The following is a 26,963-nucleotide window of genomic DNA, read 5'->3' on the forward strand; positions in this document are numbered from 1 at the left end:
CATCCCATTAAATGCTTCAATTAAAATCCCAAGTAAGTGCCCACTCCTAAATGATTTCATTTAACCACATCCTTTAAACCTAAATGTCAAGAAGAGGTAAACAGAAGCCAAATGGTAATTCAGCTGAGGTACATCTTGGATATTCCCTAGCATGCTCTTCTGCCAGAAAAGGGAACATTCATTGCTTAGTGATGCGTTCTGAGGGTGGAAACACATTACATCTGAGAGAGGAGATTGTGCTGGCTTGGAAAAACACACCTCAGTTCTTGGAGAGCAAAGAGAAAGATACATGAGAGATCCTGTCCTGGAGATCTAGGAATCCAGCAAACATTGCCTCTCAATTTAAACTCAGCCTTGAACATCACTGTCTGGGCTCACGCTTCTGCTGTGGTCTGGAGGAAGCAGCTGACATGCAAGTAGGACAACTATTCCCTCTTTTCCAAGTCAAGTTGCCAACTGTAAAATGCACTGGACACACAGCATGGGTGGTATGGATTTCCATAACCTGGGCACAATACAAGCTATGTCAATACCAACATCTCCACAAATCAGACCAAAGGCTCTTCACCTTTGGCAGAGGCAGGCAGCAGTTCAGAGTCAATGGTCAGTGCAGAAGCTGCAGCTTCTTTCCTGAAGATGGACGTGTACTCCTCCGAGGCAGGGCAGACCAAGCCTGTACTCTGCACATTCCCCCTTCTCCACAACACACAGTAATGATTTATAGGTATCGTTTTAAAGCCATTTTCATACTACAAGACAGACATTCGAGACTTTACATCCATCTACTAAATTAAACACTGGTCATCTCAGTCTCTTGACTGTGTAACTTTTTTGTTCTTCTTTCAGAAACAAAAGCATTCCAGAGAAGTAATCATTTAGAAAGAGTTCTTGCTGATAAATAAGTGATGTGCATCACATTTTTATACATCCCTGATACTTTCAGCTGAAAGTTTAATGGTTTTCCCATTATTAAATAGCTTCACAGAAATTCAGTTAACTGTTTGCAATAGTTCATTACCCTCAGGCTCAGAAGACACTTCTGCCTTGGTGAGGTTTCTGTGCTCCTTTTCAACAGTAAACAGTTATGTTGCACGTTTTTAAAAGTCAATATAAAAAGATAAAAAAATTTTCAGATCTTGAAAATAGTGATTGTTCTTTGTGTTTTCATGTCAAATTGACCACAAAGTTCTTGTCTATAAGCTTCTTCAAAAATTTCTGCTCAGCGTTGATGTTGTGGTATTCATTCTAAAGAGATGTGACAGAATAATTAAAAAAAAATCAAATTATTATCAGAAGCATCACTTTGTTGCCCCCTTGCCTTTTAATTTCTGTGGCAATTGGAAGATAAAAGTAGGACAGCTCTGTGGAAAAGATTTCTTAGCAAAGGCTGTAGCAGAGTTTCCCCAGAAAACAGGTGAGTGACTCTTGCTCAAAAATAGGTAAGATACAAACCACAAGGAATGATACCTCAGTGGCAAGAATAGGTGAGATGGCTGCATAGCCACGTTTACAGCACAACCAGTTTGAAACCAATTCCCAAAGTTCAGTGTAGGTTCTTGAAAAGCACACACTGAACATCTGTAAATCAGGTGTATCCTGCCAAACAGTTTCAGGAAGTCAAAACCAGATCCTGGATACACAAAGGACCACTGAAGTTAGTGGAAGACAGCACAAGGGAAGTAAGTTGACTGACAATCTGACACACCGAATCAGTACATTGAAATTAATAGAAATACTGTCTAAAATATCTTACCTATATAGTATAGCATTTACAGCTCAGCACTGCTAAGGAACTAACCACAAAATTTTTCATCAATTGTTTCATTTTAAAGTTTCAAGACTTTAGGAAACTTATGGCTGTCCAACCAGTGATCAACCTCACCCTAACTTTGTGCACATTGTGAAAACACACCTCCAGAGAGGAACCTCAAAACGAGGGCAAGTTCAGTGCCAGAAAAATCTCAGAGCAGCAGGCCCTTATAAAGTCTCCAGAGAAACATGAGAGGCTTCTATGGACATTGCCCCCTTTCTCCTTCTTCAGGAAAGGGAGGAGGAAAGAAAGTCCCCACATACACCGGGCATGCACATAGAAAACTTTGTATTGAGGTAAAGGGCTGAGTTGAAGTTGGAGCACAGAGATGAAGACAAGAGCAGAGACAAAATAAAAACAGGGGTATGACCACAGCAAAGCAAGAGGCCCTTCTCCACAGAATGGGAGGAGAAGGCATTGCTGACATTTGCCAGCCTCCTGCTGCTCCCTCTGATTAGGAAGTCGTGGCTTCCCTCTCCTGCATGCAGTTCATTCTCTTCCTGCCACTGTCAATGAGCTGCTGCTCTGTTATGCTTTCCATTTCTGAACTTTAGCTCTTTTCCCAATTGCAAGTTTGTAGGTCTTTAATTCCTTCCTTTCCGACTTTACTCTTCTTTCCCTTTAATGAATTTGGAAACTAAGAAAAATTGTGCAAGCAGCTGCCAAGGAAAAGGAAAGTGCAACCAGAAACATTATCCATGTTCTGACAGTGGTAGCAAATACACTTCTAGGAACAAGAGCCACCTAACCTAAGGATAAAATCAGTAAAGCAAAACAAAGCATGCAGATGTACAGATCTCATGCAGACATTGCAGAATAGACATTGCAGCACAAGGAACACAAATATCATTATCCACACTGTCATACCTGCATCATCTGAGACATAGTTTCGTTGCCATAGTAGTGCAAAGAACTGTTTCTGTCAGTGAAGTCATACTTGAAGCCTGCCAGGTGAACTTCATGGCACATGTGAAATGCTAGTGTGATGGCAATGAGCCCCGTGGTTGGGTGCTTGGGTTTCTAAAATGGAACACAAAGAGCACACATACATAAATCATTGGCAACTTGATGGGAGCAGCAAGTCTAAGAACCAAGGAGGCAGAAGTCAGGCAGCCCAGCTCTTCTACAGACACTTGGTTTCATGGTTTCACCTCTTTGTGTCCCATAATGAGCAAGATGCTGCCTGCACGTTTTCCATGATCAAGGCTATCTGGCATGTTGGCTTTTCCCAGAATTCTCTGGTTTCTAGTGTGGGCTGAACCCATACTGTAGCACTTTCCTTGCCAGAGACATAAGGAAGGTTTCCTCATCCTTCTGCTTGGCCTACTTTCATGAAATTGCTCAGGCTTCACTATACTGAAGACCATTCCACCCTGCCAAATTTGACTGAAGTAGCAGATGTGTTAAGAAGTTTCTAGATGATAGAGAGCCAAATAAATAGAAAAACATGACATGTCTCAAATCTTTATAACACCAAACTAAAAAACGTATAAATGCCACTGCTGCATCAACTTTGCTGCATTCAAACTTTTTCAGAGCAGGGAAATTCCAGAAGAACACAGCTTTAGACCCTCCCTCACTATTCCTTTAGAAGAAAAACTCCTTGAAGTGAAGCAAATACAATGTAAAATATCAAGAACAGGTCATAAACAGGTTTTAACCATGCAAAATTAAGAGCACCTAACCAAAACTCTCTACAGCTACCTGAAAGGAGGTTGTAGTGAGGCTGATGTTGGCCTCTTCTCTCAAGTAACTAACAATAGGACAAGAGATAATGGCCTCAAGTTGCACAGGGGAAGCTTATATTGTATATTAGGAAAAATTTCTTTACTGAAAGAGTTGTCAGGCATTGAAACAAGCTGCCCAGGGAGGTGGTGGAGTCACCATCCATGGACCTCCATGAGTAGATGTGGCCCTCTGGGACATGGTCTAGTGGTCATGGAGGTGTTGGGGAGGAGGCTGGACTTGATGATTTTAGTCTTTTCCAACCTTAATGAATTTTACGAAAAATTAACTTTTCTTACAAGAGCAGAGAACAACTCATTGCAACCACTTGGTTTATTTTGTGATGAGGTACATGACTCCTGACAGCAGCAGCAGCTCAAATGATCTAAGAAAGTAAAAGAGGTAAGGAGTGTACAGAGAGGTGAACTCTTCCATTAGCCTAAATGACAAAGCTGAGGGGAAAATATGCCCTCAAAAATGGACAAAACTTTCAGACACTAATGCCCTTAATTAAAATAACCACCTTAATCCAAATAAGCTAAATATTTTCAGTAACTGCAATCGAACCTCAGCTGAACACAAAAAACACATACTTTTTTGATCTCTTACTCAAGGCTAACTTCAATGCAATGTGTGCTTGCAGCCCAGAAGGCCAAACATATCCTGGGCTGCATCAAAAGAAGTGTGACCAGCAGGATGGGAGAAGTGATTCTCCCCCTCTACTCTGCTCTTGTGATACCTCACACCTGGAGTACTGCATCCAGTTCTGGTGTCCCAAACACAAGAAGGATGGGTAACTGCTGGAGTGGATCCAGAGGAGGGCCACGAAGATGATCAGAGGGCTGGAGCACCTCCCCTACAAGGACAGCCCGTGAGAGTTGGGGCTGTTCAGCCTGGAGAAGAGAAGGCTCCAGGGAGATACAAGAGATCTGGGAGGAACTTTTTACAAGGGCTTGCGGTGACAGGATAAGAGGGAATGGACTGAAGCTTGAGAAGGGTCAATTTAGATTGGGTATTAGGAAGAAATTTTCTGTTCAAGGCCAGGTTGGATAAAGCCTTGAGTAACCTGCTGTAGTGGGAGGTACCCTGCCCATGGCAGGAGGGTTGAAACTAGCCGATCTTTAAGGTCCGTTCCAACCCAAACCATTCTGCAATTCATTTACCTCTGAAAATGAAGTAGGCAAAGCAGTACTGGACAGCTCCAAGCAAAAGGTAAATGCACTCAATGATATAGAAAAATATTTCTTTGTATTATATCATACAAGGACAAATCCCAGGGAAAAACTACTAACCTGAGCTCTGTGAGCCTAATTAAGGTCACAGAATTAACTATCACCTTTTATGAAGGAGGGGTTTTGGAACTTTATACAATTTTTGGAGTAACACAGGGCTCCTGACAGTTAGCAAAATAACTTTCTGCCCCAGGGACCCAATAGCATAAACTTAGTGGTGATTCTGTTGCAATATCCATACTGAATAGGACATGAGAATTATGATAGGAATGCTACATGTCAGGATTAGTGCTATTTGGAATATCAGGAGTTCCACAGGTTGCAATTGGCTCTGCTTATCTTTGGCTATCATAAAGTTCATCTCAAAAGAAAAAACTAGGGGGAAAAAAAAAAAAGCAACACTAGTTTCAAAATGCACACTAGATTGGATATTAAGAAAAATTTCTTTACAGAAAGAGCGGTCAGGCATTGGAACAGGCTGCCCAGGCAGGTGGTGGAGTCACTGTCCTTGGAGATGTTCAAGAAATGTGTGACCATGGCACTTTGGGGCACAGTTTAATGGCCATGGTGGTGTCAGGTTGACAGTTGGACTCGATCTTGGAGGGCTTTTCCAGCCAAAACAATTCTATGATTCTGTGACTAGCACCTAAGCAATATCCAGACATCCTGGGCCAGTAATGAAATTTGTTTGGCCAGCCGTGTTTAAGGGGAATAGGCACAGCCCTGGAATGACTCTGCCAACACTTTCTGATTTCAGCACTGCTAGGGCATCACATCAAAATTTGCAGTTGTTCTTCCCAGCTCTGCTAACACCATCACAGTTGTTACAGAGAAGGTGAACTATACACAGATGTGCACACAAGGAACACGAGGCTGGCTTAATGGATAAGGCAGACAGCAGGGAAGTAATTGTATTCTTCAGGACCTCCTGCAGCAGAAGCACAGGACATCAAAAGCAGCACCAGCCCTTTCCAGGAAGGTGCTACAGGGCAGAGAACTCTAAAACCAGTCCTGCAAAAAGTTGCCACGAAAATGGGGACCCCTGAGGCATGACCTGCAGCTTAGCTGAGCTGTGTCAGAGTGAGTGCAGATGTGCAGGCTCCCAGCCACCGCCTGCCTCAGAGATGGGGGAAAACTGAGGAAAAGCACATCTGAGCTTGACCACTGGGGCTGCCAGGGACAAGGGAATGCAAACCCCCTGAGAAAGAGCAAGCAGGATGTGTAGGTGGGAAGAGGGCTCCAAGCACAGGCAGACTCTGCAGCAGGAGAAAGACACAGCAAGCAGGAGAGGACCAGAGAGCATGCATGCTACCCAGAGCAACTGAGAGCCTTGTGGCTCTGTACCAGGTCCAGGACACTACACATCTGTTTGGCTCACTGACAGCACTGGTTCTACGTTTACTCTCACTGAGAGAGGAGCACAGAAAGAGACAGAAAGGATTTCTGTAGCCACAGATGTTCTGTAGCCCACTAGGAGACAGGCACCCAACCATTACTCTGCTCCTTTCCCACCCTTGCTGAAGAGCTCAAATGCCAGGAAGCCCCAGGAAGCACACAGCTAAACTGGGTATTCCAGTTTGACAGTTAATAAGGGAGGAAACTTAGTAGGCTCAAAAAAGAAAATAATTTTAAAAAAAAAAAGGCACAAACATTCCCAAAACAAAACAAACAAAAAACCCCACCCACCCCCCCACACTCAACAACTCCATTAAATCTTAGAAAGATTAAGCCAGAAAACAAAGCTGTGGTAGATACTCCCCTATGACAGCCTGTCAAACATTTCCACATGTCAATTGGCTGATCCTCATGGAGCAGCTCTGTGCAATGATGTGACCCCAGGGAACACTATATATTTGTGCTAAATAGCACGTGGTCAGTCCTGGCTGCTCAAGGGGGGTCTCCAGCTTGAAGGTTTACCTTTCATCTGGAACATTCTTCAGTCATAAACTGACACTTGGAATGTATTTTTACATCTAAATTGTTACTTAGTTCCTTACAATGCTTGGCATCAAATCAGTAAGCACAAGAATGCTGCTAGACACATGTCATTAGCACAGGGCTGGAATATCCTGTATGCTTCCCAGTTCCCACCCATCTCCAGCAGCATGAAAGTGCAGCAGTGTTAGAATGACTGGGTTGTTGGGGATTTTGAGGGGTTTTATTTGTTTGGTATAGGGAGTGGGTTTCAATGTTTTGGTGGTTTGTGTTGTTTGGGCAGGGGTGGAGTCTGGGGGGTAGGGTGCAGGTTGGGCTTCTTTTTGTTTGTTTTGTGGCTTTTGTTTGGCTTTTAAGAAAAACTACAAACATGCCCCACATTTAATAATTCAAGACTCCTTATATATTTCCAGGGGCTCTTGGGATCTGCCATGTTCCAATGCCTGTCTGCTTTTCCTAATTTTGTGAAAGACATTATGCCCATCCACAAAAACATTTCCATTTAACACTAATTATAGAATCCATGAGAATACTCCAGCATACAAGGCTCCTCACTCTCTTTATGGATTCCATTTTCCCATCTTTCCCGACTGCTAAAAGCAAACTACTGCAAAACGAACCTAAATGATGTTTTAGCACAGTCCACTATGAAGAGGCCATTACCTCTGAGTACACATTTGGTTGCATAAAACTAAAAGCCACAGAAGGAAAAATCCTACCTCCTTCTTGGGAAATCTTGTTGGGAAATGAAGCCATTCATAAGCAGTCTTTCTGGTGATGCTGGGATCAAGAATCCTGATTTGACTAGATTTGTATATCATGTTCAGAGCTGGTTTCTTCCAAAAGCCTTTAGCACTCTGTAACATGCAAGCAAATACACGTTTTTAACAGCTATGAACAGTTGATTTTACTCTAACCAGAGTAAAATCTAAGGGCAGGAGATTGAGGAAGAAGAGAAATGGTGAACCTCCCAGAGTCCAAATACAAACATGTGCCAAACTGGGCTCCTACAACAACATAACCTACTGCAACAGTAGAGGTTGGGACTGGCCTGCAAACTGCTTTGCAGAAAGGTCCCTGATGGACAACAGACACCAGCACTGCACCCAGGGCATAGGAAATGCTCATTGTGTGCTTGACCACATTACTAAGAGCAGAGAGAGCAGGCAGACAGAAGTTACCATTCTGAAGTACTTTGTACTGTGCCTTTCTGCAATCTCATAAACGATGTTTTGGGCTCATGTTGAGACAGCGTCAAATGGGGGCAACCTCAGCAGAAGGCTACTAAAACAGCTGGGGGGGCCAGGAGGCACATCAAACAAGAAGGTTCTGAGAAGACTGGGTTTGTTCAGCACACCCTCAACTATCTGGCAAGGGGTTACAAACAGAGACAGGATCAAACTCTTCTCAGAGGTACATGATGAAGGGGAAAATTACTTCTTGTGAGAGTGCTGCAGCACTGAAACAGAGGTTGCAGAACTATCCTTGGAAATTTACCTAGATGATGCTCTGAGACTCTGGTATGGCTTTGAACTTGGCCCTGCTTTCTTTCAACAAGGTTTTGGACTAAAGACTTCTGGAGAGAGGTTGCTTCCAACATTACTCTCTAATTCCACCAAGTACGTAGGATAACATAATCTGGAGAATGGTTGGAATATATATGTCAGAATACAAAACAGCACTAGGAAGAGGATAAAAAGGTATTTCAAGAGGAAAATGGCTTTGGAATGAGGAACTGATCAAATACGTGCACGAAAAGGAGGATAGAATCATTTATGGGAAAGGGATATTGAGCAGACTGACTAGAAGATCCAGTGCTCAAAATTTCCTTATTTCCAGAGTGGTGGAACACTAGAACAGGCTGCCCAGAGAGGTGGAGCTTCCGTCTCTTGAGTCATTCAAAGCCTACCTTAATGCCATCCTGTGCAACCTGCTCTGGGTGAATCTGCTCTGGCAGTGGGGGTTGAACTAGCTGATCTCCAGAGGTTCTTTCCAACCCCTACCATTCTACAATTCTGCAACTAAGCTTAAGAGCAAACCAGGTATTTCACAGGAGAGGCGTGTGGCAAGCTGAGCCAAAGCATATGAATCGTTCAACTTACTATTTTCTGACCACTTAGTATCTCCCAAAGCCACTTCAAGTCACGTGGTTTGAAGACAATAATAACAACAGTTGTGTTAGGGTCGTAGTGGATGGGATCCGAGAAGATGGATTCCGGGTAAGAAAGACGGAAAGTGGTCCTCCTCCCAACATCCTCTTCATACCCTATAACAGGGCCATTATTCATTCTGCAGAGAACAGAGACAGCAATGACTTCTTCACTGAAAGGGCTCTCAAACACTGGAACAGGCTCCCCCAAGGAGATGTTTAAAGGACACAGAGAAAAGCTGCTGAGGGACATGGTTTAGCATGGTTGGACTTGATCTGAAACATCTTACCAACCAAAAAAGATTCTATGACTACCCCAGTCATGCCCTTACTGTGTGGTAGCTGGCACAGAGTCTGCAGGGCAGACAGCATGGTCAGGTACAGAAGGGTTTGATGGCCCAGCATTTATTTATCACATTACGTGCTAGATAAGCAATTATCAGGTGCACTCAACCTCTAACTCAGAGGGATCAAGCACACCTGGGAACTTGGCCAAGGTGGTTTAGAATACAATCACACAACTGCTTATCACGTCACTTGAGCAGGCAGTCTTCTGATTTGGCTCAAACACAGACATGGGAGAAGACCAAAGAGAGTATCTGCCTGGGAAAATTACCTATTGCTCCAGTCACGCTACTAAGATGATCCGAGTCAGACAAGAGGCAAGTTAAGGTTTTCATACTCTTCACTGTTGTCAGCATGCAGGGATTACGGTTGTGTGCCAGACACTGATACACCTGTTTGCCTTTTTTGTTTGGTTGGTTGGGGGTTTTTTTGATTGTTTAAAATATTACTTGCCCAGCCACCACTGGGATATAACAAGCCACAGATTGGGATAGAACAAATTAGCAACAGTGAGCAGGTGGGTAAGGTCTGAGGTGTAATAGGGGCTGTGTTTCAGTCTCTTTTTTGGTAGTATTTACTTGTTAAGCATGTTGCATATTCTTTGGAGAATTCAGGCAGGCTCTCTCTACCCTCCATTCCTGCAGCATGGCTGACTGCTCAGAATACGAAGGACAGTGCTTAGGAGCCAATGTTTGCACTACAAGGTGTGCAGACAAACGCTTCAAAGTTTTATCAGAATTCATCATTAAACACAGAATGCAAACACCACCTCTTCACTCACAGTAAACAAGAGTGTACTTTATTTCTGCAAAAGCTTTGACTTTAGAGCTGTTTTTGAATGCGTGACAGCAGTCCACAGGACTCGTAAGAAGATCAGACAGATTTACAAGGAGCACAAATATTTGAAATAGCTTCAAAATAATCCATGGAGTCCCCCTTGCATCACAGTGATTGTGTGTGGTTATGCTACAGTGAAAATCATAGAATCATATCATTATTTCAGTTGGAAAAGACCTCTGAGTCTAACCATTGACCTAACACCACCATGGCCATTAAACCATGTCCCAGAGTGCTAGGTCCACACGATTTTTCTACACCTCATTACAGGTTTGCATTTGCCTTTCTAGCTCATGGAATTAGACGATTCCAGACCACTGGACAAACTTCTGAGCTCATTCATTTGTGAAAAGTAATTTTTTTTCTCTGCAGATTTTTAAAGAAGACAACTACATCTTCATGCATGTAAATAACCACATTCCAGCTAGACACTGATTTATTGAATTACAGAAATTAATTCTACATGAAATTTATTCTATTTCCATTCTCATGGAGAAATAAAGACTTCCTAGGCAAAATAGGTTGGTATTTGCATGTTGGGCAGCTGCAGCTGTTAGATGGGAAGAAAAATGTTTCAGTATCTAAATAAACCCATATTTGCTACTTCCAGTTTACAGTAATAAGTGGATAAAAAATACAGTAAAAATAAGTGGAAGATTTTTTTTCATAAAGCACAAAGCTGTCAGGAAAGTCAAGTTTACTATGAATGGGGATTTTATCTGGATCACTTTCTACAGTTTTACGTTTATACGAGGAGCTACAACTGAAGAACTTCAAGTATTCATTTCCACGTTATCAGCACATTTTCATTTTCACATTCACACAGCAAATGCACTAACTCTAGGTTATACAACTTATTATGGGAGTGCTTGAAGACTGAAACACTATTACTAAAATAAGCATTAGGATTGATGGTAAAGTAACAAAAAAGAGATTCTGTTCAACATTAAAGAAGACAAACTGAAATGGCAGCTCAGAGGTTTTATAGTCAACAAGGGTTTACTCAAAAAGGGCTCAGGCACACTATCTACAGGGTGCCTACAAGCAGAAGAGCTCTTTAAACAGTTACCATCTCAGTTCCTGCAGAGGAGAAACTGATTTTTCTTCTTAACGTGCAGGAAATTCTGCTATAATTAGTCAATCAGACTACTTTCAGTTTACTTGGCATTTGAGCTTTTCCCCCTCCCTACCCTCTCTTTGTCTGCTCTTCTCTGAGCACTTCCCCAGTTTCCCTAGTCCAGATTCCTCCTCTTCAGACCCCACCATCCTCTGGTGGATCAAGGCAGTTCATAAACTTCCAGTATGAACTAAAATGCTTGAGAAAGAGAGGCAGACATTAACATCATCCTCCAGCTGACATATGCCTTGAGATGGACTCCCCATCACAAACATTGTTTAGTCTGCTTTGAGCAAGGCACATGCCAGAAGAGGGGTAAGAGGCAGAGCTGCCTAGGATGCTGGCTCACAATGAGGAACTTATGCAGGGCTCTGGGCTGCCACATGCTTGGATTCATCCAGAAGGGGTCTGACCATCCCTCAAGGCAGGCTAGCCACCCAGTAACCCTTCCCCCACAAGTATCTATCAGTCTGTGTGATAAGCCACACATCCATTTTTCTCCTAAATATTTTTAAACGAAGGTTGTCACAGAGTAAGTTAAACAGGAGGTTTTATACATTTTCATTTGTATAATAACCTAACTCCAAAACTGTTAGCTGACAGCAAAAGTCTTCTTTGCATGTACACAAAACGGAGACACCATTTACCTTATTATCACGTCATAGGAGTCAATTTTCTCCCCTAAGGTCTTATTTCGAAGGACTCCTCCATTACCAACCACCACACATCGTCGGCAGGCAATGCTGTGGAACAAACAGAACTTGTAACATGCACAACTTCCCTTGCTTCATATTGTTATTAATGATATATTTGCATTTAGCTGGTTTATTTACTGACTGCTGTCCTGTATACTTTACTTTGGCCCCTACAAAGCAGTCTCAATCCTGTATCACATGCTAAAGCTGCTTTCAAAAACAAGCAAACAAACAAGCAAAACGCAGCTGCACTACTTCAGGGATTGACCAAGTCAGGAAATGGTTTCTACCATGTGAAACTGGTTTCATACATGTCCTTTTTCTACTGGTTTGCTGCTTAAGACTGATCAACCAGTTGGCGATACAGGTGCCATCAGATAAATTGCCTTCCATAATGCTTAAAAAGTTGTTGCATTCTATGGGTACACCAATTAGGATAGAATCTGTCTGAAAAAAACTAACCTGAATTCAAGTGCTTCTGCAATACTGTACAACTCCCGGCCTCTAGAGATCTTCAACATAAGCTAAAGCAGCAGGACTGATGTTCACAATTTACTTTAGAGGCCTCTGAATTGTACCGTGTGAAAAAAATGTAGCCAAATGACACCTGATGGCTCTTCAGATGAATATAATCGTGTTGATTTTTCTCCATTTAGAAAGTACTGTCTAAACATGCATGCTATCATGACATCAGAGGGATGTGCTTGATTACAGGTTGCATTTCAAAAGACTAGATTCACATTAGACAGCATTACTAAGTATATAAAACACTGAGCTACACATAAGATCTTACACTACAGACAAAATAGTAAGATTTGCCATCTTATCCCAGGTTTTCTAATCTATTGCTCTTTACTGTCTTCTTCCAATGCTTGTAAAATGCTTTGCTAAGAATAAAAACGGTAAACTGGTTTGCTGATTTTTTTTTTAACCAAGAGATTTTGGCTCTTTAGGGAAAGTTTATATGCAACGTATAAAATTTCAAACTCCTCCTTATAGAACAAGCATATCATTTTTTGTTGTAGATAGACTTCTTTAGAGCAAAAACTGTTCACCTTGAAAGCAGGAGGAGAAAATGACAAAACAAAACCGTTCATATTCTCTTCAGACACAAACAGGCTTACAGCTTACTGAGCATGAGTCTCATCCCAACATCCTGCTCCTGATTCTTCAAAAAGAAAAAGGCTCTATGGCATTTTTTTCTGTAGGGAGCTCTGGAACTGTCCCAAAGAATATCATAATCTGCATTAAGTGCCCAGTGTGGCACTAACTAAAACCCTTCTCCTCAGTCCAACTTGTTTTTTCAGCTGAGTATAAATTCAACATCAATGAAAACAGCCTGCTCAAGCTGAGACTGACCAACATCTCAAGGTACAAAGCAGTTCCCTGTATTTCATAAATTCATAGAATGGTTTAGGGTCGGAAGGAACCTTAAAGATCAGCTAGTTTCAACACCCCTGCCATGGGCAGGGACACTTCTCACTAGACCATGCTGCTCAAGGCCCTGTCCAACCTGGCATTGAACACCTCCAGAGAAGGGGCATCCATAACCTGTTCCAGTGTCTCACCACCCTTACTATAAAGAATTTCTTTCTAGTATCCAATCTAAATCTGCCCTCCTTAAACCCCACATCCTATCACTACAAGCCCTTATAAAATGTTCCTCCCCAGCTTGCCTGTAGGCCCCTTTCAGGTACTGAAAGTTCCTGCAGAACTGTTCATGCTGTGCTGCACAGGCAAAAAGAAACTGGGCGTCAAAGCAATGCTGAAAACCTGAAGCTTACAAAAAAAATAAATAATAAAAAAAAAGGTGAAACAAGAAGAAATGCTAACTGTAAAAAGCACTGTATTTTAAAGAAAAAAAAGTTGGAATAGCACCTTTATGCCTGCTGCTCTAGGGCCACATCTGCAGAGGGAGTTGCCTTTAAAAATATATAAACAGTAGTGCTAAATGCAGCTCTCAGGACAGGGTGGACATGGAAAAAAAGCTGGCACACCTTCCTCTAGTGTTTCCTCAGTAGCTTAGTAGAAACCATGCACTCAAAAAAAGATTTCCATCTAATGCCACAGGTCCATGTAACTTAGTTCCTCTGAACTCAGGGAGGAGAGAACTTATTCTGTGACCCTACCCCATGGGGCTGTGCTAGTGTTTTTGCAGTTGTGTGAAGAACTGGGTTTTATTGGCTTACCTTTTCCTGTCCTCTAAAGATAGAGCTGACTACCATTGGGGTAGACCACATATCGTGTCATGAGTTAGGCTGGAGAACTGAACACCTCTGTTGCCCCCATTTAAGGGGTACAGGAGTTTGATGAATAGAAGCAAAAGCAAAAGAAAGATCAGAGCACTGGAAGAGCTGCCATATGAGGAAGGCTGAGAGAACTAGGTTTTGATCAACCTTAAGAAGAGAAGGCTGAGGGGAGACCTAACTACCATGGACCAGTACATGAAGGGTGGCTACCAGGACCATGGAGACTCCTCACAAGGAGTTATATGGAAAAGACAAGGGGTAATGGGCACAAGTTACTCCTGGGGAGATTCTGATTGGAATCCACAAGAAAATTTTTCACCATGAGAACAGTTAGACATTGGAATCATCCTCAAAGGGAAGCAGTGGACTTGCCTACACTGGACAGTTTGAATACAGCACCACAGAATACATCCAGTTGGAAGAGACCTCAAAGAGCATCCAGTTCAACCCTTAAGCCAACCCTGAAGGGTCAACACTAAACCACACCCCAAAGTGCCAGGTCCACACACCGCTGGAACACCTCCAGACACGGTGACTCCACCACTGCCCTGGGCAGACCATTCCAATGTTTGATAACCCTTTCAGTGAAGAAATATTTCCTAATATCCAGTCTGAACCTCCCCTGATGCAGCTGGAAACTATTTCCTCTAGTCCTGTCACTTATCACCAAGAAGAAGCTGGCCCCCTCCTTACTCCAACCTCCCTTCAGGTAGTTGCAAAGAATGATGAGGTCTCCCCTCAGCCTCCTCTTCTTCAGACTGAACAACCCCAGTTCCCTCAGATGCTCCTTGTAGGTCATGTGCTCCAGGCCCTTCACAAGCCTCACTGCCCTTCTCTGGACATGATCTAGCACCTCAACGTCCTTCCTGTAGTGAGGGGCCCAGCTTGACAGGGTGCTGGACCATCTCATTTCAACTCTGCTATTACCCAGAGAGGTTGGACCAGGTGGTCCTTGGGGTTCCTTCCAAAATGGCATTCTGTGCATCTCTTACACCATCCTGCCCTCAGTATGCCTATTCCCCCCATACCCACAGAACCTTTCCCTTCTCTACTTCAGACAAAAAGCAGACAAAAAGTTACTTTGAGAAGGCACTGCTTGTTCTGTCCCCTGTAGATGAACTTAAAGTGATTACTTATTACATGCCTTCTAAAGTTTTGGCAGAGGCTATAATTTAAAAGCTTCTTCACTATGTCAGTCCCTGGCTATTGAAATAATGCCTTCCACTCTGGTATAAAAAATGGAGAGCTCTTAGTTTCTCCTCTCTGCACTGTGCAGCAGGACCCACTAAGGACAGGGAAGGTAAAAATAAAATGTGACTTTAGGGATGGTCAGCCAAGGTTCATGCATCTACAGAACATGGAGAGTTGCTCTCAAGTCAAATCTGAACTCTATTCCCTCTTACTGACAGATGCAGAACTTGTTCATGGCTAAGAGCTGACCAGCACTACTTGCCATGGAAAACAGAGTGAAATTTTAATAAAGCCTTCAACCTCCAGTGCCCTTAACATCCATACTCAAAAAATAGTTATCAGCTGCCTTCAAATAACCAATAACACTTCTAACACTGGTATGTGAACTTTTGAAATGGATAAAGTCAACAAGCAGATCAAGTACTTCTGATGAATTGTACAAGATTACAGCCACAAATACAGTCACACAAATCAGAAAGACCAGCGTTTAATCTCTGTCAAGCTCAGGAAGTTGAAGTGGGCCAACTCAAACAGGAAGTCTGGCATGAATTTCTGAATTGTCTCCTCCCATTAGCACCACCACCTCCAGTATCCAAGCATCCCCAGTAACAAACATAAGTCTACGTCCACAGTGGCACAGATTCCACCAACAATGACAAGCAGGGAGGGAAATGGTTTATGCTACAGTAAAAACAACAAACCACACAAAACAAACCAGAATATCACAGTAAAACAACATAAGAAATGGAGATAAAGAATATGAAAGCAAGGCTGGACTTAATTTGAAGATTTGTAAAGTTACCTTTTTCATAATGTTTTTGTACTAAAACCAAAGGGTGAATAACACTCTTCGTTTCTCCAAGTCAATAAATTGGCAAGAAGAGAAATAAATTCATTAAACATCAGGTGTACTACAACTGAAATACGAAAGACTGAGATGGCTGGAGACATATTAAGACCTGAGCTGTAACAACTGCTACAGCAACGGGTTTAGTGGCTACGGGATTGCATTTAGGTGTTAGAGATCTGCTTACAGTATAAACGGATCCTGTAGCAAACTGCATGGTACCTGATCTCCAACAACTAAAAGCAATCCCTTAAGTCACTCAAAGCACTGCCCTACTCATGTGGTGTACAGAAGCCCCTCAACCTCAAGGCCAAGCACTAGTCTAAATAGTTCGTTTATACGGTGAGATGCTAAAAGAAACATTTCCCCAGTGTACAAAAGAAAAATATTGTTAAATGAAAATGTAGCCTTTAGAAGTCAGAAGGCTTGCATCCTCCACATTCCACTGAAATTCTGCTTCTCTGGAAAAGGAAAAAGAAGATCTTCAACCTCAACTCCTTTAACACACATTCCCATAGTCAGTTGAGGAATGCAAATTATTTCCTTTGAGATTATTTGCTAAAAGAAGGACGCAGAGGTCACATACTGTTGACTCAAAATAGTGTAAATGCATTTGTCAGAATTTACTGTGGTTGAATCGTGAGAGTCCAGCAAGTAGTGATGAGGAAATGGAGAACAGGTGCTCAGAGGGTACTCAGTACAGACATAGCATTAGCCTGGAAAACCCTTCTCCTACAGCCCATTTTACTGAAGTCAGTGACATTGCTGACTTCCAGTTTTGGAGAACTTTACACTGTGAGAATGCCATTGAAGTATGGAAAATGGCACTGTTCAGGAAAAAAAAAAAACAAAACACCAAACCAACAACTGTATCTCACTATTTATGGTTTTACCTCAGTTACACAAAATACCTCTATATGAAGACTGTAGCTTTGGTGCTCATGTAGCCAAACACTTGTTAAAATACTTCATAGTAGCTTCCCTCACCCTGCCACATGAAAAGTTTACAGGGACATTTGGTTTGCAATCTGTCAAGGAGGCTGAATTCGGCAGCAGCATTATGGCTGAGGGGAGACCTCACTGCTCTCTACAACTACCTGAAAGGAGGTTGGAGTGAGGTGTGGGTCAGTCTCTTCTCCCTAGTGATGGAACAAGAGGAAACGGCCTGCAACTGTGACAGGAGAGGTTTAGATTGGATATATCAGAGAACCTACATTTAAAGGTTAAAACCCAATTACCTTTTAATGTATAGGACAGGCACATCCATTTAAAATGTACTATGCTGCACTGCAAGCACCTCTGCAGCCCAAAAGTTGTGATTTGATGAAACGTCTAACACAACATTGGTGTTCTCCTTCAAACTCCAGACAAAAGACTAGATTTCTCTGCCAGTTGTGCATAAATTTCCCCAATTATCATTCTTCTGATGTAAAATAAGAGGTTTTTTTCCTTTCTTCCCATTCCCTTAAGACTAAGTCTGAGCATCCTAGAAATAGATACAAAACACAGGGAAAGGAAGGAGTACAATCGGTAATGAAAACTGGGTATTAAAAAAAAAAAAAACAAAAATCAAGATAATTCTTAGGCTTGAACCCCAATTATTTTGTTCATATCCCAAACAGGTTTAATTAAAATATGATCCTGGCATTTGGCTTGAAGCAACAATCTTCTCTTTGATCTCCTTGATTAAAAAACAAACCCAAGTGCAGCTAACCTCAGCGTTACTTGCGTTCAGAAGTTTCATATTAGCCATGGCATATGGCAGGTTGTCAGCCCACTTTTGCTAGACTGCAAATCTAAGAAGTAATTTGCATCACTTGGTAAACAGAGGATTTTAGTATTCTTGCCAACCCTACTATACTGCCTCAAAACAAAAAAAACCCCACACCACTTCAAAAAAAAAAAAAAAGGCAAGCAAAAAACCCCAAATAAATACACTAAAAAACCCCACCCCAAAAACAAACCAACCAACACACCGTCAACACAACAAAACCCAAAGAAAACCCCAACACCCAGAAAACAAAAAACCATAAAAACAACCCAACAGCAAGACACATATATGGAAAGATCCCCCAAAATCAAACTAAAAAAATCCCAGCAGAAGCAGCTTCTAACAAAGAGGCAATCTAATGTATGGGAAGCAAGTTACCTAAGGCATGCTCTACTACATGCCACACCTTTGTTACTCCCAAAACGCTAGGAACAGCCTTTCCTGTCTCCCTGTGTCTCACTCATCCACAGAAGAAAGGAAACTGAGTACATAAACAAAGGTGTGCAGCAGGCCAGCGGATGCAATGTCATGGGGATGTGTCTAAGATTTCTTTTGTGTAGAAAGTCATTGTTTTGCATCTGCTTATCACAAACAGCCTCTAGCTTACACTAACAATGACTTTGAAATAGGAGATCACATTCAGTTTTTAAGGGCTTGTTTCACTTTCCTCAAGTGCAAAAAGATACTACAGGACTGCACTGAGCTAGCAAATCCCTAAAAAGAAATCTCAGTTTAAGCTGATCAAAGTTTAAGCTTCCTCATAGGAAAATTAATTATGGCATGCTGGTGCTGTGTATGTTTAAAACCAAACTTATGTAAATCTTGGAACCAGTTACATATTGCTTGGACACTGTTGGTCAGATCTGCGACTTGGCTTGCTTGACCACTGACACTGCAGATAAATGCCACGAATAGAAAGAGGATCACAGGATGCCAGGGGTTGGAAGGGACCTCTGGAGATCAAGTCCAACCCCCCTGCCAGAGCAGGGCCATATAACCATATAATCTAGTGCAAGTCACACAGGAACACATCCAGATGGGTCTTGAAAGTCTCCAGAGAAGGAGATTCCATAACCTCTCTGGGGAGTCTGTTCCAGTGCTCCATGACCCTTACAGTGAAGAAGTTCCTCCTCATGTTGAGGTGGAACTTCCTGTGCTGTAGTTTATATCCTTTGCCCCTTGTCCTATCACAGGGTGCAACTGAGAAGAGCCTGTCCCCTCCCTCTGGACACCCAGCCCTCAGATATTTATAAACATTTATTAAATCCCCTCTGTCTTCTCTTCTCCAGACTAAACAGCCCCAGGTCTCTCAGCCTTTCCTCATAGGGCACATGCTCCAGGCCCTTAATCACCCTCATAGTCCTCAGTTAAGACTCTCTTGAGTAGATCCCAGTAGTAAACAAACCATCTCACCTATCATCTTGATCGGAGAGTCCACAGTTCTGCAGCCTTGAAAGGGCTAAACGAAAAAATTGCTCTAGAAAGTAAAAATAAAGAAGACTAATGAAAATGTTCAGTGCTTTCCAACATAAAAGTAAGCATGCCACCCTGACTACAGCATTTCCAGACAATAGTTTAAGCACTGTGCATTAAAAAAAACAAATTAAAAAAATAAGAACCCTTGTAATTGACCTGTGGACCTAAAACAATGATGCCAAAGAAATTCATGTTTATTAGACCACTTCTCTGGGAAGCTTTTCCTGCCCCAGCTTCGCTGTCAGAAAATAGCATAGCATTTGTATTAAAAAACAAACAAACAAACCCCAACAACAACACCCCAAAAAAACCCAAACACCAACAATAATTTAAAAAGTCTTATTTACAGTTAAAAAGCACCAGAAGAGTTCCCAAGACCTGCATCCTAATTGACTTTGCTTTTCCTTCTACCCACCTTCAGCTGAAACAGAAGCAGCCTTGACCCAAAAGGAGGGGGACAGAGCCATGGACAGTAACATTACATATCTTGAAAGAAGACATCAAACAGACTATGCCCATTGGCAAAAGCTGGGCAAAGGCACCTTCCCAGCCCACCCTTGGTGGGCAGGTACCTGCTGGACACTCAGTGTGCCTCTGAGAAGAGGCCACAACCAAAGTACTTTTCCTCACCACAATCCTGGAAGTACAAGAAAACGCACCATGCTTGTTATGCTAATGGAGAGCTAATCAAGCATCTGAAGCCCAGATCCACAGGGTACTAAGAAGGTGCATTGTTCAGTGTTAAAAAATCCTGAGACTTGAGACTTCACAGCCCTTCCCAAAGTGGCAACTAAGACCATTAGGGTCTCTGGACCTGTTCATTGTGCCTTGACCAACAAAGGCAGCAGGCACGAGCAAGCGAACACTTTGCAGAGGTACAGCAGCCATGCAACTGCAGGACTATGCCACTGCAGCCCCAGTGACACAACTTCCCTTTTACTGGACTAGCTTCTCACACCACTGAAAATTTTGGTGATGTAACTGGCCCAACCTGGGGATTTCTGCTTCAGCAGGACTCTGGATCCCAGTTTGCTTACGTGTGTTGATTGAGCCTCATCACACTGACCCAGATAATATTTCACCTAGCAAAGCACTAGCTAAATATCTTTAGCACTGCAGCCCACAGACAAATGAATGGATGCTGAATAAGCTCCACTATTCCTCACTCCCACCTTTTTGAAGCTCCTCTACCGAGAGAGGCAACTACAACAAGAAGGTGCCAAGACGAAAGGACTAAATTCATAGAATGGTTTGGGTTGGATCATCTAGTTCCAAGCCCTCTACCATGGGAAGGGACACCCTCCACTAGACCAGACTGCTCAAGGCCTCATCCAGCCTGGCCTTGAACACTTCCAAAGAGGGGGAATCCACAACCCTCAACCACCCTCATTGTAAAGAATTTCATTCTCATCTCCAGTCTAGATCTACCCCTGTCAAGCTTCAGTCCATTCACTCTCATCCTATCACTACAAGCCCTTGCAAAAAGTCTCTCCCCAGTTTTCCTGTAGTTCCCTTTCAGGTACTGGAAGGCTGCTATAAGGTCTCCCTGGAGCTTTCTTTTCTCCAGACTGAACAGACCAAACTCCCTCACCAGCGCATCCCCACAGAGGAGGTGCTTCAGCCCTCTGATCATCTTTGTGGGCCTCCCCTAGACCCACCCCATTAAGTTATTGCTAGATGCCCCTAGAAGGATTGACATCAGTGAATGGGAAAGACCAGGGCCAGAGAATCATGTGGCTTTGTACATCATTTAGGTATTTGTCTGGGGGTTAAAAAAAAAAGAAAAGGAAAAAAAAAAGAAAAAAAAAGGAAATAAGAACATGGGGAACAAACCTGCTCTCTTTATTCCATAAGGCAGTTCAAATTTGTCACTTCCATGGAACTCTGCCACTCTGATAAAATCATTAGCACACAGGAATGGGTATATTTTGTCAGCACTAATAAAGGAAAAATAAGAAATTTCAAGAAATCCACATGATGTATTTGAGTAAGCCAACAATTCATGCAACTGCTTCTACAAAAGCCTTCTTTATTTTACTTCAAGTATTATCTGTTTTTAAAAGAAGAAAATTCAAGAAGGCAGGAAAAGAAAGCAGCTGTCAAAAAGGGAAGATTTCAACATGGAAAATACATGCAGAGAGAGAGATTAAACGATTTGTCTGCTAGTATAACTTATACAATCATTAGAATCCTGAAAGCTTATACTATAAAACAGCACATTTAAAGAGAATAAGTAATCCAGGAGGAGAATGAATAATTTCAGGTTTGAAAAGTACATAAGAAGCAGCAAGCAAAATTAAGCGTTGTTACTACTTATAGCAATTTAATATATAAGGGGTCTGAAACAAGGCATTTTAACTTGAAAATACCATGCCCTGAAGCCATCAGCTTATTTGAGCTGCCCTCCTGTTTGAAACAGCATTTTGTGGCTGTGTTGACATTATTAAGTTGTTTGGAGCAACAGGATTATAATCATACAGCAAAAAAGCAGGGAGTTCTCACATCCACATTACACACATCTTTGGGATTTGTTTTACTCTGGACTAGTTTTAGTAAGGTCCTACACATTCAAGACCCCTTAGTGTCACAGCACGTTGGTTGTGCACCTGCAGTGCATCTTCTGGCTTAGCTGGAAGTCAGATGTCTGAAAGGAGCCTAGGGCCACCCTGAGATAAGAAGCATGGCACATGGGGGTCACGAGGAGGCTTGCCTCAAAAGCACATTCCTCCTGCAAACTAGAACATGACAACATGGTATGTTGTGCCAAATCCTATCACATGCTACCATGACCTTGGCTTCATCTTGGAGTTACGTGAGCATCCACTCACTGAAGTGGTTGATTTTGTAGCAATCCTGCATTCCAGGTCTTAAAATGTTAATGCAAAAGTATACAATCACAGTGAGGGGAAAAAAAAAAAAAAAAAATCTAGTCTTAAACATAAATACCCACAACCAGCACATGACCTGTTTCTCCATTATGAATATTAGTAAATGCTTTAAAAAAATTCTCCCCCTCAGTTTCACAAATCAAGTGCCTCACTCTTTAGCTCTACATCCTCAGATGATGCTAACAGGAGGGGGAAAAAAAGAAATAAAAAAGCCACACATAAATAATGAAACACCACAGCCTAGCCCACACACCAAAACCTGGGCCATAGCTTAACTAAGCAAGATCAGCTAACTTTGAGACATCGTGCCAACCACCCATATTAAATTTACTAACTTGCCTTGCTGTTCAGAAGCAGCTGGTAAGCTTAGACATAATAAATAATTTACCTACTGCATAGAGATTCTTCATTCTAGCTCTTCTAGCTCTGGTTCCTTTCCAATAAATGACTCTGCCAGGTTAGAAATCCTTTCAACCTCCCCAGGCTATTACCAAAGTGCACAAACCAGATCTTCAGCTCAAAGACTATGGGACTGCTTTGGGGAAGACAAACTTGAGAGAGTTCCATGTTCTTTAAAATAGTAATAGCACTGAATTACAGCCATATTCTCTTGTAAAAACTAAAAGGAAAGGGAAAAAAATCCACACAAAAAAACCCACCACCGAACAAACAAACAATGGTGCCTTTGCTCTGAGCTTTTAAGATTCCTTGTTCTAAACATCTTCTCAAGCTTTCTCAGGGCCATAGTCAGCACAGGTAAAACACAAAGCCAGTGATATAACCCATCTGCTTCTGGTCCTGTAGCACTTCCTTGATCTTTCATTTAAGACTTGTGCTTCTAAGAACAAAAATTCACAATATTTCCTCACAAAATCTCGAGGATGCACTTTTGTGACCAGACACTTCCTTTGGTTTGGGCTGAAGCTCTATTTTCATCTGACTGCTTCCTACAAGTACCTGAAAGTGGAAGACACCTACAAGCAATTCAACAATACCATCAAAGAAACAAAAACATGAATAATCCCAAATTTCATTAAACTCCATTAAAACTAAAAATTCCATTATATCATTAAAGATTTTTGCGCATTTCATACTCCTCTTTCCAGATAAATTGAAGAGATTTTCAAAAGTTCTCTGATCCCTGGATCACTACAGAAATAGTGATAAACCTTAATCTTTTAAGCTTAGGTTCTGACTAGCAGAAGGAGTGAGCTTCAGTCTTGGATATGAAGGCTTCTTTTACAGGAAAAGTAAGAGAAAAAAAATGAAAAATTTAAGGCTTCTATTTCAATCAATAGAATGGTTACACTGTTACTAGAATATCTACACAGGAAATATTTATTGGGTACACACACCAGGATGTTGAGGTAGATGTCTGGTATTAGCTCAGATGTTAATCAGTGGCAAGCTAAACAGTTTGTGTTGCCACAACCAAGAAAAGCAGCAATGAACCCAAGGCCAAAATCTGTACTTCCAGAGCTGAATCAAGATGTGGAAATAGTCCAAAATATGTAAATAGCCCATTTCTACCAGCACAGCCTTTCCTTCCCCTTCCCTGCCAACTTCCCTCAGAAGACTCACCCTAGTAAAGGTTCAAATGCTGGTTTCAGAAGACAAGTATCCAGTGCATTCCTTCTCTCCACTGCTGTAGGTGGCAACCTGCAAAAGAAGAATTTCAAAGAAATAGCATGAGAGGAATGCACAGCAGCACCAAGGCAGTAAAACTTGGACAAGCCAAGTTAGTAAAAGCTGATTACTGAGTTAGCACCACATCAGATTTTCATGATTGCCTTTCTCTGTATTATAAAGATGTGTCTTTCTCACTGTGGTACAATCCCTTTCACTTGTAAAGGCTTTTATCTCATGGTGCTGCTCCAAGGCATCTGTAACTTCCTCTTGCTCAGCAACTATCAAAGCAGTCATACCCAGAGATGAGATCTCAGGCCCAGCTGCAGAGAGGGCTGAATCACCCCTGGGGCCATACTAAATAGCATCACCTGCCCTCCTCAGAACAGAGAGGCAAGTCTTGTTTGGAGAGGGTAGGTCAAGGAAAATGAGATTCTTTTGGGATAAGTAATTCCTTTCTAATAAAGCTAAAACTTAGTATTTTTCAGCACATTCCCACCGTGGTGATTTAGCCCAAATAATAACAACTATGAAGCCCAGAAAGGAGGGTAAAGTTCAGTGTGAGCACTGTGTGTGCCTGGGATGCACTAAGAACAGAAGGATGAAACCACCACATTAGAACCATAAACCAAACAGACCATTAGGATTAATTGTTTTTGGTAACCTCAAGTTGTCATATAAATGCTGACACTGAGAAAGCACCCTGTGAAATGGGTCAGCTGTCCAGCTGCCTGCTTTCCAGCATCAGCCTCATAGATGGCATTTTGCAGATAGCTTCAGAGAGAACAGAAACCTGCTTTTAGGTTTTAGCACAGGCATTCACTAGCACAAGATCTGCTTATATACACACGTGCGTATCACAAGTGAACCACACCTCTGACTTATTAAGTATTAAGCACAAAAATTGCCCTCATCTCTCCACTAATTTTATTCAATAGTAACTCAAAATTGCAGAAATTTGGAAATTGTAAAGAAACATCCTTCCACAATTCACTGCTTGCTGCAAACAGTCACTCTAAGTGGCCACAAATACTAACCAAACACTGGAAACGTGACATGGACAAAATCCTTTCCGCCAGACACTACAGTGGTGTTCGTAACAGAAACAGACAATAGACACAGCTGTACAATAACCAAATGAACAGGGAACCTGCAGACAAAGACTACAGATTTTAGTCTCAATCCCTCCCACCTGCCCAAAAACCAACCAAACCCCCCCATCAAAACCACTCGGTTGCTGAACTTACTGGGTAACTCCACTAGTCTCATAGGAAGGAGGAGCCCTCACAGAGGAAGTCTGTCCATAAAAGCTAATCCTGCAAAAAGGGAAATGTCACAACATGGTGGTTTGCTATAAATAGGAACCACAACAGAAAGCAATTTGTATCAACTGTATGCTATAAACAAGACCAATAGAAGCACATCAATCACTGCTTCTAAAAACTATCACTATTACCTTCCTAACACAAACACACCCATCGGATCTGGTGACAGCTGTGCAGAGGCCAATGGAAATTCAACTTTTACAACAAACACCCTGAATTTTGGGTCCCAAGCCACCTGTCCCATGCAGCCTGAACACAGTGAAGGGTCAGTTCCCACAAGATTGCCACTGGGACTCAACAAATTTCAGCTTTTCAAAAGCTGCCCACAACACCTGCAGTTACTCCAGTGTTTAGAGCAGACCTCTCCCATGCCATTTATCAGACATCTAAAGGAACAAGCTAACAGTAAGCACACATAGGGTGGAAGGAGATATGGGCACACGACACACAAATAAGGGATTTGAAGGAACCTCTCAAGATCATCGAGTCAAATACCCCTGCTACAGCAGGACCTCTCAGAGTAAATCACACAGGAAATGTTCAGGTGGGTTTGGAATACCTCCAGAGGCAGACTTCACAACCTCTCTAGGCAACCTGTTCCACTGCTCTGCTACCCTCAAAATGAGGAATTTTTTCCTTATGTTTATATGGAATTTCCTGTGTTCCAGCTTGTGTCTGTTGGTTCTTGTTCTGTCACTGAACATCACTGAGAAGAGTCTGGCTCTATCCTCCTGATACTTGCCCTTTAGATATTTATAATGAAATATCCTCTCAGTCTTCTCCAGACTAAACAGCCCCAGCTCTCAGCCTTTCCTCATAATGTACATGTTCCAGTCCCCTCATCATCTTAGTGGCTCTCTGCTGGACTCTCTAGTTCCTTGTCCTTCTTGGACTGCACATGAAACTCAGAGGAGCTCCCTATCTCTGAGGTCCTGACCTCTCCACACCATCAGGCTCAAACTGACTTCCAGGTTTAAAAGTGACACAAGAGAAGGGGTGACAGAACAATCCCATTCATTCCCTCACACTACAACAAAATCCAACAACTCAAAATACAAAGCAAACGCAGTAATGACTTCTGTTGATTACTGTTAAACAGTGTTCAGCAACATAGCAACAAGGGTGTTTGGTTATAAGTAAACAAAGCTCCAACATACCAGTAGAGGTTGTTTCTCCACAGATTTCCATGCAGTATACCATACATAACAGCAGCAGCCAGGATAAAACACAGAAGAATTCGTTTCATGACTGGTAGACCTGAAACATAAGAAAAAACAAACCAAGAAATTTAAATCCAAGTGTGAACTTTCAGAAAACAAACTGAAACCTACAAAAGGAAATCTTCATTATTAGTGCTGCTCTCCACCACCACAAGCTTGACAGGGAGGTCACTCTCGTTTGATGTCTCCAAGTCCCTGCTGACAGGAGCTTAGTGCTGCTTTGCACCTACCACACATGCATACTCTGCACAGAAGCATTGAGAAAGCCTCACTCTAGGTTCTCTCTGGAGATGCAGGAAGAAGACAGGCTCTTACAGAAGCATTCTGTCCCCAAACAAACCAGCTTCTTGTGTCAGAAGTTGGCACTTCTCTTTCTTGTACTACCACCAGTTTCCATAACTACACAGTTAAACAAACACCATCACTTTGCAGGAGGCAGATTTATGAAGAAGCAGAAGAGGGTACCAGCTGCTCAAATTGCTCTTAGCTTTTTTAAGACCACTAAATATTCTTCACGTCTGGTTT

The 26,963-nt window shown here is 42.1% G+C and overlaps 1 protein-coding gene across 1 annotated transcript; it reads right to left on the minus strand.

Annotated features, from left to right (window-relative positions):
- Positions 1-1,164: 1,164 nt before the first annotated feature.
- On the minus strand, positions 1,165-26,464 carry ST3GAL6 (ST3 beta-galactoside alpha-2,3-sialyltransferase 6). The gene is made up of 9 exons (XM_054384141.1): positions 26,376-26,464; positions 25,141-25,209; positions 23,849-23,926; positions 21,213-21,316; positions 19,317-19,380; positions 11,798-11,893; positions 8,805-8,991; positions 2,678-2,830; positions 1,165-1,245 (listed from the first exon to the last, which is right to left on the minus strand). Exons 1-9 carry the CDS (start codon positions 26,462-26,464, stop codon positions 1,165-1,167), a joined length of 921 nt encoding a protein of 306 aa, XP_054240116.1.
- Between the last annotated feature and the right edge of the window lie 499 nt (positions 26,465-26,963).

This window comes from Indicator indicator, chromosome 1 (genome assembly GCF_027791375.1).
Source record: "Indicator indicator isolate 239-I01 chromosome 1, UM_Iind_1.1, whole genome shotgun sequence".
Taxonomy (NCBI): Eukaryota; Metazoa; Chordata; class Aves; order Piciformes; family Indicatoridae; genus Indicator; species Indicator indicator.